Source organism: Quercus suber, unplaced genomic scaffold (assembly GCF_002906115.3).
Source record: "Quercus suber isolate HL8 unplaced genomic scaffold, Cork oak 2.0 scaffold_20, whole genome shotgun sequence".
Classification (NCBI taxonomy): domain Eukaryota; kingdom Viridiplantae; phylum Streptophyta; class Magnoliopsida; order Fagales; family Fagaceae; genus Quercus; species Quercus suber.
In genome coordinates this window covers 2249124-2262854 of record NW_027069485.1, presented here as the reverse complement: position 1 = coordinate 2262854, position 13731 = coordinate 2249124, and the positions used below count along the sequence as shown (strand labels likewise).

Genomic DNA, 13731 nt, shown 5'->3' with positions numbered 1-13731 from the left:
TTAAAAGCAACAATTACATCTTGGAGAAAAACTTGTTCTAAGAAACAAGAATTCTTTTTCATCCAAGCATTAAAAAAAATCATCAGTACTTAAAAATATGTTCTGCTAATAATAAAAAAAAAAAAGTCTCACACAGGGTAAATCCTTAACCCTTCCCCCTCTTATAATCTACTTTAATCGAAATGTCCTTAGGTAAGGGTGTTCACCATACCGCATAAACAGTACAAACTGCAAAAACCACACCAAAACTGCCCGCAAAATAGCATAATTGCACTGTACCGCAAGTAATAGTGCACCGCACCGCATGGTGCAATGCAATTTGCGGTTTTATAATAAGAAAAACGCATTAACCGCACCGCACCCTCTCTATATATTAATATATTTATTTATTTTTAATATTAAATATATTATTAATAGTTTAATAACCCTAATTTTCAAAAAAAAAAAAAAAGTTTAATAACCTAGCAATTGTTGACTAGAAAAGTCAACCCAAAATAAAGAAAAACTAGCTCAATAATTTAAAACTTGGCCAAAAAAATAGAAAAATTAATTTTGGGCTAAGTAGGAAAAGCCCAAAATTTGAAAATATATCGACTTCAAACCGTATCCTATACATAGTGTCGCACATGTGACCACAAAAATGAGGTGCAGTGCAGTTATGGTTTTAACTAAACCGCACCACAAAGTGCGGTGCTAAAAATGGTCCAAAACTGCGCTGCGAACACCCCTACCCTTAGGTGTGGCCATATATAACATAAAAATCACAGTTGCAAAGGTGGACAATTAGCTAGAGCTGCGAGTGCTATAGCGAAATTAATTGCAAAATAGGGGAAAATGGCAGCATCAAAATTACCTTGTAGGTGTTAGTGTTAATTTCATGTTCAACATAATAGATAGAAAATGAGGACCCCTTCATCCAAACAAAGTCGTTGTAGTATAGTGGTAAGTATTCCCGCCTGTCACGCGGGTGACCCGGGTTCGATCCCCGGCAACGGCGAAAACACGCTTTTTAAATTTTTTTTTATATCTATTCTGTTCTGTACGAAACGAACAAGAAGAACATGATTATATGAACATGGCAATAGTATTGTAAATTAGAAACTTTTTAGTGCGCAACGAATAGTGCCTTTACAGACATCATCTCTCACAGCAATAAATTGCAATCACGTTTACAACTGTGCTGAGATTTGACAGACAATGTCGGTAAAGACACTATTCGTTTCCGGTAAAGGTAAAGGCACAGTTGTCGGTAAAGGCACAGTTACGTGAACTCCCTGACCCCACACGCACCGCAAAGCCTATTACTTGGTGACCTTCCTCTTCTCCAGCCTCATTATTGTGGGCTCGTTTAAATTGTAAGGGTCTGGGCTTGGGTGTGATTGTGTGGATGGGTCATGTGTTTTTTTATTATTTATTATACGTTGAAAAAAAAAAAAAAAGAAAAAAAGAAGAAGAAGAAGAAGAAGTAAAGTATACATTCTAAATTTGTGGAATTATAGAATTTCCTCAAAATGTTTTAAGGTAGCATTTTGTACCAAGGTTATTCTTATATGCCATTACCTAACCTTTTTTTTAAATAGTTTTTTTTAATTAAAATAATAATAGTATTATATAATCGAGCAAATCACTTCAAATAATAAATCATGTGAAGGTAACATGATGTCAATCTTTTGAAAGTAATGGCTATGTTGAATCAAATAGCAACCACCAAAAAGGGTTTTTATTTATTTTTTATTTTTTTTATATAAAGTTTTTAATCTGACAACGACAACAAGATTTAGAAAAATTGAGCGTACAATATAAATTTTGAGAACATTATAGTAGCTTAGATTTTTGAAACATCTCTACATCCTTTATTGTGCTAAAAGACTCAGAGCATTGGTTTAAACTAGGGATGAAACCCCCCACAAATTTTGTTTTAAAATAATACCATATATAGGTACTTGTTTTAACAATTTGGTTCAATAAAATTACACTCTGCTCCGGTTAATAATATCATTATTCATTTAAAGACCATAAAAAAATTTCTAGATCTCAAATTTAAAACAAAATTAACAAACCCAAAAAAATTAGCACAATAACAAAAATTACCAATAGTAAAGCTAAAAAAGAAAAAAAAAAGTCTAATCAACCAAATTTACCCAAAACAAACAACCTAGCTCTTTCAAAAAATTTAAACAAAATAATTTTTATCTTACCCATCAGTAGATGCACACATCAAAGACACAAAAAAGAAAAGAAAAGTCGCTAAGCAGTCTAATATAGAGAAGAGAGAGTGAGAAACTACGAAGTGAGCATTTTTAGCAATGAATGTCATCAAAAATGACATTCACAACAAAATGGAAGATGAGTTTTATTTTTATTTTAATGGATACCATGCTATTATTCATTGAAAGAAATATCATTGCGACAATTAGTATGGATTCAATCATAAATGATTTTGAATATTTACAAAAACGCTAAGTTCCCTTTCCATATATAATTGCATTGTAATGTATTAAAAAAATAATGATTTTGTGTTTTTGTCTACATTGACAGTTTGTTAATAGTAAATGAATGCTTATTTGAAATTTTATAATGTTTTTTATTTATTTATTTATAATATTTTTGCCCCTAATTCCAAGTTCTGGCTCTATCCCTAGTTTAAATCCCAAATTTATACAATACAACTCATAAGATCCTTATTATTGTCAAGTCTCATTTGTTGCAAATAAAAGAACATCTCTTTCAATGTCTCCAAGCAGAACAAACTTTGTATCAAAGAGGACAAGGGTTAAAGAAATGCATCTATTGTTGCCCTAGAATGCCACTAGAGTTATGGGTACTTACAAATTTTTTTTTTATATTATATTTTAATTTTATGGATATTTTTATGTAAGAATAAAAAAAAAAAGTAAATAATGCCATGTGAGTTAGAAATGCATAGTTATACGTGGTTTTGACCGAGTCGTAATCAGTGCCGTAAAACCCAGAAAAAAAACTCAAAGGCAAAATTTGCACGCAACCGCACGCAATGTCATTTTTGGGCATTAATGGAAAATGACCTTGCTTTGATGGTGATAATATTGTTAATAAATTTTGAATAATGTGAATTCAAGAATCTATGTATTATTTAATATTTATTTTTTGACATTTAGTATTTTTTTTTGAATTGGGTAAACTTTAGTCCTTGTCCAAAGTCCAACGCGCTAGTGCCTTTACCTCTTGCCCTACGAAACATCATCAGCCTTTTACTTTTTTATTTTTTATTTTTAATCTTCTCTCCCTGCTTTTCTTTCTTACCAAACACCTATCTCAAATCTCACTGGTCAATACTCAAAGCCCTCTCAAGTTTCCAAGTTTACCATAATCCAAACAATTCTCCGATCCAAATCCAAAAAATGCCGACCGGCACCAGCGTTCACGTCACCGCCTTAGACGGCATAGTAAACGTGAACTCCCTCTTCACCTTAGCCGTATTCGTAGGCCTAGCCTGGAACCCAAACGACCCGAGCAACACCCTCATCAACGACCAAGCTTGCACCGCGGGTCCCTCCAAAGCCGAAGACCTCGTGGCCTTCCATGTCTACTCCTTCAGCTCCTTCCTCTTCTCCAGCCTCATCGCTTTGGGCCTCAAACAGGCCATCCGGATCTCCAAAAGCCCAACTTTCCACCCGTACGAGTTCATTGCCCGCACCCACAAGTCCTTCCTCCGGGTCGGGATGTTGGTCTCGGGTATCGGTTCGTTTTGCGGGTGCGGGTTCCTGATGATGGCTCTGGTCAACGTGGTCCAGATCAAGCTTGGGACTTTGGCTTGTGGAACCTCATCAGCCAGCTTGGCAGCCGTGATTCCTCTTGTCATTTTGGTCCCCGTTGCGCTTCTCATTTATGCTTCTATCATTTTGTACGCTTTTAGTCGCTAGCTTCTGGGTTTTTTTTTTTTTTTTTTTTATCTAAAGAAATTCACTGCGTAACTTTTAACTGCGGTGAAGTAAAATTGTGATCTGTCTAATGCAATTTTTATCTGGGTTATTACTGAATTTCAGATGGCTCCAATTTCTGCTCTTAAGCACAAGTTTTTTTTTTTTTTTTTTGGTTGTGAAGTAACAATGGTAATTTTGTCAAAATAACTAAATAAGCCAATGAAAGGAAAATTGCTGTGAGAGAGTTGTGTGATTATTGAATATATTTGTTAGGATTTGAAAAATTAATGCAAGAACCAGTGTAGGGAAAACACTTCTTGAAAGTTGATACTTTAGTGACTTGTAATTTGTAAGCAGAAGAAGATTATAACAGCGAAGCTGCTCATGTTCAATACAAATTTATGAATGGAGAGATAAGTGATCTTCTTCAAGGTTTGGGATTTGGAAGTGTAAGAGGAAATGCAAGGAAGGAATTGTATGGATACATGGTGGAATAAATAATAGGTTGTGATAAGAGGAAGGATATGATCCAAGATAGATGGTGTAAGTTTTCATGAGTAGGGAGGTATTAGGGCTTTGTAGGGTTGAGCATTTCTTTGAAGGTTCTTTTTTGATATATTCTAAGTAGGACTATAGAGTTAAAATGAACTTATCATCTCCACCATTGTCATCCTCCAAGTACGTAGTTTTTTTTTTTTGGGCACTCAAGTACAATGCAAAAATTTATCAAGATGGGAGAACTAATGGGAAGTTGCAGGGAAGTATCTTGAATGCACTTTAATTTCATTGATGTATGATGCCCAATGTAGAAGGTGGCACCCTCAACCAATGCTTCATGGTTTATAGAACTATAAAGTTAAAACCAACAAATCATATCCACCATTGTCATCCTCCATGGAGTTAGTGGTCTTTTTTTTTTTTTCCTTAAAACTCCCCAATTTAGGAAGCTCTTAATCTTGCTAGAGGACCTTATAATGCACTCAAACACCTTTGTTGCAAGGAAAAGATTTATCAAGATGGGAGAACTAATGGAACTAGTTGCAGGGTGGTATGATACTCAATGTATAAAATGGTACCCTCGTTGCAACCTGTTTAATTTCATAATTGTATGATACTCAATTTATAAGGTGTTACCCTGAACTAATGCTCCGTGGTTTAAGCTAAACCAATTCCAAAGAAGCGGAGATTTCTGGTGAGCTGAAATTGGTCATAAGGTTGTTTAGTATAACATTTTAATTTGCCAATGAGCTCTTGCTCGAATTGCATCTTTTAATATTGTAATAGTAAGATGAAGAGTAAGGTTGTGGGTTCAAGACCCACCAATTCGTATAACATAATAATCTCAAGCAGAGGATTTGCTCAAATGTGTCAAGCTAGGAAGGCTAGTCTATGGGACATTAGAGAGATTCTAGAGCAACAGGGGCTTGGTAGTCGGTAATGCGTGCACCATTATCTGTCAGTTGCTAATGAAAAAGATCTTCTTTGCTTGTTCTCAATAACTGTTGTAGTGGGATCTGCACAACAATAACAAAAAGTAAGTTGGATGATAGGAAAGATTCAGCATGCATTATCTTCATTGGATTCAAGTAGCCAGGTAATGCTGATTCCATTTCAGGAGTAGGTAGGTGCTTCAATAAACAAATCCCATTGCCCTAGTGCTACATCCACTATCTCTTCTGGGTTTGACGTGTAAACACCTTTTGAGCTGCCTATTTCACTATAAAGCCAGTAGGATTGAAATGTGTTCAATGCACCAGAGAAATGGAAGGTCCAATGAAGCACATTTGTTGTCTAGTGTTTCTTGTAATCCTAGGAATTGCTGGGTTTGATGGGGTTTATGGGGCTGGTGAATGTGGGAAATCTTCGCCTGAGGCAGAGGCTTGGAAGCTGGCTCCTTGTGTATCAGCAGCACAGGATGTGAATGCTCAAGTTTCTGATAGGTGCTGCAGTCAAGTGAAAAAGATTGGCCAGAACCCAAGCTGCCTTTGTGCTGCTATGCTTTCTAATACAGCTAAAAGTTCCGGAGCTAAACCAGAGGTTGCAGTGACCATTCCCAAACGATGCAATATTGCTGATCGTCCTGTGGGATACAAGTGTGGAGGTCTGTTAACATATTATTAGAATTTGTTTATTCACCCTTTCTTTATGCTTCTTTAACGAGGTGTCTCATGTATTGGCATATGCATAATTTTTTTCACAGCATTACATGGTTTTAGAGTTTATAAATTATGAGAAAGAGGATCATATATTTGATGCATGAGATAATTTTTATACTTCAACAGTTGAAATGATTTTTTTTCTTCCCTAAAATGAATTCTATTTTGCAGCTTATACAGTGCCTTGAAGACTGAAGTTACCGAGTCATTGTGCCTGCGCATGTGAAGTAGATGCAGATTGTATGTTTGTTATTACTGGTGTGCTGAGATTGTATGTTAGTTATTACCAGTATGCTGAGATTGTAACCTTCTAGCTGCTTCATCTATCTAAATCATTTCACTGTGACATCTAGGCACTTGAATAACAATAATAATAATAAAAATAAATAATGACTTGTGGGTTCTTTCTCTTTGGTTTTTTATTTTATTTAAAATTTTTTTTATATAATTTTATTTTCAACTTAAGGAGCTTGCTCTGGGTTCTGCCCCTCTAAAAACTAATAAGGGGAGTCCAGTCTTTGAATGTTGAATCACTGGACTGTTAAAGGCTTTCGAACTATATCTAATAACCGAAATGCCCCATCTATATAATTAGCTCGATCTCGGCTGGCGGTACCTCCGCTGCATCTCCATTTAGCGGAACTTCCTGACTCTTGCTCTCGTATTGGCTTGTATGCTTGTAGGGGATGACAAATTGACAATCGTTTGTGGAATGGCAGATTTAGTGTTCAAATAAGACCAAATCTACCGAATGCCTAACAACCCTTTTAGATTGAAATTATGTAAAAGAAAAAAACAAGTAAATATGTGTTTTTTTTTTTTATTTTTTATTTTATTTTATTGAGTTTTGATATGTCTTAAAGTTGTAATTAAAAATCAAGTTGAAGACACAAAGTTTGCTTAAGAAAAACTCAAGGAAAGTGCATTTTTAGCATATGTCTCGATATAACAGTTTTGATACCTTGGGCCATAATTTTTGTCTTCTCGATAGTAGACTTGATACCTTTCGATAGCAGCCTTAATACCTACTTGATAGATCGAGCGTCGCATTTTAGCAAAAATCAGCAATGCTAAAAAGCCTATAACTTGTCTATTTCAAGCTTGATTCGAGATCTGTTTCAACTAGTATTTAAAAGACAGTATAAGCTATCTTATGGAAGACTTTTTTGAGAGAGAAACACTTTGTTTGTGTAGTTAGGGTTTTTGTAACCAAGTTCTCTCAATTTCACCATACTGGAGAGTTCAAAAGTAAATTTGAAGTTCGTTTGTTGAAGAAGCTAAAACCATAGCAACTACCACAAACTTGCTACTACCTTCAAGACGTTGCTTTCTTGTGTTACTTGTGATACTAGGCATTGCTAGGTTCAACGGGGGTCGAAAAATTCTGGTGCCACACCCAAAACCACAACTTTGCCCAAAACTCGCCCATGTGGCGAGTTGTGGTTGGTGGAGGGGTGTCCCCACATGGATCCACCATCATCTCTTTACCAATCACTGAAAGAAATTAAACTAAGGTCTGGAAGATTGAAGCAAACAAAGAACAATAGTGCAACAAAGAATTCAGAATCACAGAAAACCAGAAAATGAGAGAAAGAGTGAGAAAGAGAGAGAAAAGAAAGAAAGCTCCAGAATTTTCTGTAAATGCTTGCTTGAATGATTTACATTACAACTATCTCTATTTATACATAGAATTGACTGTAACTACTTAATTAACCAACCTTGAAATCACGGAATGGATCCGTGGAAGGTGGAGCTAATTCTAACAACCTTTCTTGCCTAATCTCAATTGGCAACAGACTCACTAATGTGCTTAATAGAACGATAGCGTTTTATACAACAACATAACTAGAAATAAATACAACAACATTGTTTGGAAGACTAGCCGTTGTTGTGGCTCTGTTCTTGAGATTTAAAAACTAGCCGTTGGGATTGAGACTTCTTAATTGCAGACTTAGCTTTAGATATCTCAACATCCCCCCTCAAACTCTAGGCGGAATTAGCCAAGAGTTTGCTGTGAAGAAACACAAAATGAGGTCCAAGCAATGGCTTAGTGAAAATGTCAGCAAAATTGTTGCGGCTAGAAATAAATTTGATGCCCAAACCATGACTAACAACACATTCACGAACATAATGATAGTCTACTTCAATGTGTTTCGTCCTAAAATGAAACACAGGGTTGGAGGCCAAGGCAATAGTAGAATTGTTGTCACACCAAAGAATAGGAATGTGTGGAAGAGACAAACCAAGCTCTCTAAAAAGAGTACAAAGCCAAGCCAATTCAGTAACAGTGGATGCAAGTGCACGACACTTAGCTTCAGTGCATGATCGTGAGACTATGGATTGCTTCTTGGAAGACCAAGAAATTGGGTTAGAACCAAGAAAGACCAAGATGCCAATAGTGGATTTCCTATCAGATGGGTCACCAGCCCAATCCGCATCCGAAAAAGCTGAAAGAGTAATAGGACCAAGAGCAATATGAATCCCAAAATGCAATGTGCCTTTAACATAGCGAAGAACCCGTTTAACAGCATCAAAATGAGTGGTAGTAGGATGTTGCATGAACTGACACAGCTGATGAACATAGAAAGCCAAATCTGGGCAAGTGAAGGTTAAGTATTGGAGTGCCCTAACCATACTCCTATATTCAGAAGGGTCAAGTAAAAGAGAACCCTTATAAGGAGTAAGACGTGTAGATGGACAACAGGGGGACTTAGTAGGCTTTGCATTCTCCATGTGAAAACGATCAAGAATATCAAAAGCATACTTGGACTGGCATAAGGTAAGCCCAAATCTGGTAGGTAAGATTAGAATGCCAAGGAAATAAGAAAGAGCCCCAAGATCTTTGAGCTCAAAGGCATGACTCAAGGCAGTGATGAGATAAGAAATCTGTGTAGAATCATTACTAGTGATAATGATATCATCAACATAGAGCAGTAGATAAATGGTAGTATGATGATATTGATAAATGAACAATGAAGAGTTTGCCAAGGAAGCCACAAATCCAAGATGAAGAAGCTGAGATGTGAAGCGATCAAACCAAGCTCATGGAGCTTGTTTAAGTCCATATAATGATTTGTGAAGCTTACAGACATGAGAAGGAAATTAAGGGTCAACATAGCCAGGAGGCTATTGCATATAGACTTCCTCCTTAAGAAAACCATGGAGGAAAGCATTTGAAATATCAAGCTGTCTGAGGGACCACCTGAAATTCACTGTAGTGGTAAGAATAAGTCTGATAGTAGCTAGTTTTACAACTGGACTAAATGTCTCAGTGTAATCAATGCCAGCCTGTTGGTGAAAACCCTTGGCAACTATTCTTGTCTTATATCGAGCTATAGAGCCATCACTGTTCAATTTCAATTTGTAGACCCATTTGCAACCTACAAGGTTGATCCTAGGTGTAGTAGGTACTAATGACCAAGTGTCTGTCTTTGTAAGGCAGAAAACTCCTCATCCATGGCCTTTGTCCATTGAGGATATTGAGAGGCAACCTCATAAGAAGGTAGTTCCGTGAAGGTGTAGTCTAGAACTGCCTTGTAGCAGAGCTTCTTTTTAGTAATACTATGTTTAGATCTAGTTGTCATGGGGTGAGTATTAGTGATAATGGGAAGGACAGGTTCTGGTACAGTAGTAGGATTAGGATTGGATGAGGGTGAACTGGTAGTAGTGGAGATAGGAGTAGGTTGGGAATCTGTAGGAGGTGGTGGATCAGGATTAGGCATAGGATTGGAAGAGGTAGATGTGATAGAGTGCAAAGGAGGAAGAGTATGAGAAGGAGTAGAAGAAGAACTGACAAAAATAGGAGTAGAGGAGGTGGAAGGAACATAGGAACCTAGAATGGATGGTTGATTAGATGAATGCAAATAGAGAGGGTTAGATAACTAGATGTCAGGCGTAGGTTTGACAGAATGTGGAAAAGAGGTAATATGAGAAGAAGTAGAAGGAAACTTGGACTCATTAAACAATACATTCCTGCAAGTGTACAAGTGATTAGATTGGACATCAAGATACAAATACCCCTTAGAAACATTAGAATAACCCAGGAAAATACATTTAGTAGTCCTATGCTCAAGTTTGTGTTTAGTGTAAGGTCTAATGTAAGGGTAGCAAGTACAACCAAACACTTTAAGGGAAGTAACATCTGGATGAAAGCCATAAATCTTGAACCAAGGTGAGAGAAATCCATGTTTATCAAAAAAAAAAAAAAAAGGTGAGAGAAATCCAAGTGAAGCAGTAGGTAAGAGATTAATAAGGTTCATAGCTGTTTGAACAGCAAAAGACCAAAACTGAGAAGGTAAGGAAGCTTGGGAAAGGAGAGTAATGGTAGTTTCTATTAAGTGCCTATGTTTCCTTTCCACTAACCCATTTTGTTGAGGAGTATAGGGACAGAAGAGTTGATGGTGAATACCATGAGAAGAAAGGTAAGACTCAAAGAGTTTGGAGGTGTATTCCCCACCACCATCAGATCTAAGTGTTTTAATAGTTGCTAAAAATTGAGTTTTAGCCATAGCATGAAAGTGCACAAATTTAGAATAAACTTCAGATTTATTGTGTAGCAAGTACAACCAAGTAAAACGTGTATAATGGTCAACAAAAATGACATAATATTGGAAACCATTTATTGAAGTAAGAGGTGCAGGACCCCAAAGATCAGTATGTACAAGCTCAAAGGGTGCAATAGCAACAAATCTAGAGCTAGGAAAGGGAAGTTTATGCATTTTCCCATGTAGACAATGAACACAAGAATCTACAATGTTTGTACACTTATTAAAAGACAAGCCTTTGTGCTGAAAAAGAAATTTAAGAACTTGGGAATTGGGATGACCAAGTCTGTTGTGCCACAGAAGCCAACTAGATGGTGAGGTGAAGATTGAATTGCAGATGGTGAGCTTAGGTGCCTTGTGAGGGTAAATAGGACACATCCCACCTTCACTCTTGCCCTTGTAGAGTACTATCCCTGTGGCCAAGGCCTGGATAGACAAGGTATTTTCATCAAAATAACACCAACAATGATTATCATGACAGATTTTGTGGACAAATGCAAGATTGGAAGCAATAGTAGGAACTCTTAACACATTTTGAAGTTGTATTGCATAATTAGAAGATGGGACAAGAGTATTACCTATGTGTGTGATAGGCAGAGATTGTCCATTACTGTGAGATGATCTTGTCCATTATAAGGTTTAGGAAAGCTTAGGTGATTAAGACTGGAGGTAACATGGTATGTGGTTGTACTATCTACTAGCCAAGGCTGCTATTGTGCAATCATAGAGTTGGAAGAAGTGGCCATTGCTGCCAATTTAGTGGGTGGATGTTTGCCTTGATAGGCATAATCCACTTTATGGTAGCAATCTATGGCTATATGACCAGCTTTACCACAGATTTGGCAAATAGGCCCTTTTGCTTGTGGACCAGATCCTTGATTAGGAGAATATTGTGAGAATTGATTAGGTGAAGAGCCCCGTCCTCTACCTCTATTATTGTTGCCTCTACCTCTACCATGATTAGTGGATTGATTGTAATTGCTAAAACCACCACTGTTATTAGATCTAGGTGTTGTGTTGACAGCCATTGCAAAGGTTGAGTCTTTAATCTCTAGTCCTTCATTTAGTGATTCTTCTTTTGCGTTTAGCATAGTAGCTAACTCATCAAAACTCAATTTTTTGCTTCTTGTCCTAATTGCAGACCTGAATGCACTAAACTCTCTCGGAAGTCCTTTAATTGCCATATGAAGCAGTTCTTCATCATTTAGAAAAACTCCAATTGCCATTAATTTGTCCCTGATGACCTTGATTTTTTGTAGATACGTGTCTATAGAATTTGAACCTTTCTTTACATTGTGCAATTCTCCCTTGAGATTCATCACATGAGATCTCGAAATAGAAGAAAACTTGTTTTCCAGGACTTTCCAAACTTCTAGAGCTGATGAACAACCAACAGTTATGGTAAGAACTAAAGGTGTTAGAGTGGAACTGATAAAGGTAAGCAGTGCCTTTTCCCTTGATTTCCAAACAAGATAATTTGGATTCAGTACTGTTGTAACAGTACTTAAGAGATCTTTCAAGAATTTCTCTGGAACAAGAGGAATTTCATCAAGAAGTTCAATCATTGAATAAGTCTCCAGCACCATGGAGATCTGATGCTTCCATAATATGTAGTTGGAATTGTCCAACTTGACTGTCATCATGTTTGACATGTTTGGCAGCAGCAACAGAGGCTGATTAGTCAAATTGATTGAAGATGAAGTTGTTAATGAAGGCATAGTTGAAGAAGAAGTTGAAGTTGTAGCTGCCATTGTAGAATTAGAGTTGGTAGAGATCGTATTCTGCTCTGATACCATGAAAGAAATTGAACTAAGGTCTGGAAGATTGAAGCAAACAAAGAACAACAGTGCAACAAAGAATTCAAAATCACAAAAAACCAGAAAATGAGAGAAAGAGTGAGAAAGAGAGAGAAAAGAAAGAAAGCTCCATAATTTTCTGTAAATACTTGCTCGAATGATTTGCATTACAACTATCTCTATTTATACATAGTATTGACTGTAACTACTTAATTAACCAACCCTGAAATCACGGAATGGATCCGTGAAAGGTGGATCTAATTCTAACAACCTTTCTTGCCTAATCTCGACCGACAACAAACTCACTAATGTGCTTAATAGAACGACATCGTTTTATAGAATAACATAACTAGAAATAAATACAACGACATCGTTTGGAAGACTAGCCGTTGTTGTGGCTCTGTTCTTGAGATTTAAAAACTAGCCATTGGGACTGAGACTTCTTAATTGCAGACTTAGGTTTACATATCTCAATAATCACAACTCGCCACATGGGCGAGTTGTGGGCAAAGTTGTAATTTTGGGTGTGGCACCAGAATTTCTCATGGGGGTCACACAGATATTTGTAAAAATCCGGATCCCTATAGAATATTAGCTCAAGTTATGGCTCGTTGGAAAAGCAATGAAGCAAAAGAAAGCTATGGTTCATCATAAGTGTTGCACTCTGCTATTAAGCATGGGTGGAAAGTGCTTTTGTTAGTCTATCAATTCCACTGCTAAGTCTCTGTCTCTTTGGGTTTTGTCTGAAGCTGTAGCGACCATACTGCGACGTTGCACACTTCAATGCCTTCGTTTAGTACACAGTCACAGTGTCTCTCCAGGAATGGCTGCCCAATTTGTTAAAGAGCTCAATGATGTTTCTTATCAGTGCAGAGGTTTGCAATAAATTATCAATTATTCTAAAATTTTAAACTGTTATGAAATGATAGAATTTAATTCATTAACTTTGATTATAATAGTTTGTTGACATCTTAATGGAATTTTATCAAATCATTTATTTATTTACTATTTTAATCTTAGCTTCCATCATATGCTTTTCTAAATTCAATATTTTTTTTGAGGAAACAGTAATACTTATTAGAACACACAAACACAAATGTAATATATGTGTTCTAATAGGTATTATTGTTTCCTAAAAAAAAAAAAAAAAAAAAATCTAAATTTTAGTATGCCTTAAAAATGTTTATTGGTACTCCTAAATTTGCTCATTTTGTTTTGCAGGATTTAATGTGTCATTACATTTGTGAAGACCATGGCTATCAGGATTGAAATCTTACACGGAATGTAAGATTGTAGGATCGGCACAGTGAGAGGATTTAGAGATCGGATTGTA

General features: G+C 36.4%; 2 protein-coding genes and 1 non-coding gene across 3 annotated transcripts; all 3 read left to right on the top strand.

The window, feature by feature from the left end:
- Positions 1-925: 925 nt before the first annotated feature.
- Positions 926-997, top strand: TRNAD-GUC (transfer RNA aspartic acid (anticodon GUC)). Its single transcript has one exon. It is a non-coding gene; the product is annotated as a tRNA-Asp (tRNA).
- Positions 998-3234: 2237 nt separating this feature from the next.
- Positions 3235-4048, top strand: LOC111984079 (uncharacterized). The gene has a single exon (XM_024015702.2). The coding sequence runs from the start codon at positions 3381-3383 to the stop codon at positions 3900-3902; it is 522 nt and encodes a 173-aa protein (XP_023871470.1). The 5' UTR covers positions 3235-3380; the 3' UTR covers positions 3903-4048.
- A 1574-nt stretch (positions 4049-5622) lies between these two features.
- Positions 5623-6462, top strand: LOC112031037 (uncharacterized). Its single transcript, XM_024063719.2, has 2 exons — positions 5623-6003; positions 6230-6462. Exons 1-2 carry the CDS (start codon positions 5664-5666, stop codon positions 6244-6246), a joined length of 357 nt encoding a protein of 118 aa, XP_023919487.1. The 5' UTR covers positions 5623-5663; the 3' UTR covers positions 6247-6462.
- The last annotated feature ends 7269 nt before the right edge of the window (positions 6463-13731 follow it).

What these genes read in the sequence shown, in the direction of transcription:
- LOC111984079 (XM_024015702.2), top strand. Translation starts at nt 3,381, where the DNA reads ATGCCGACCGGCACCAGCGTTCACGTCACCGCCTTAGACGGCATAGTA.
- LOC112031037 (XM_024063719.2), top strand. Translation starts at nt 5,664, where the DNA reads ATGGAAGGTCCAATGAAGCACATTTGTTGTCTAGTGTTTCTTGTAATC.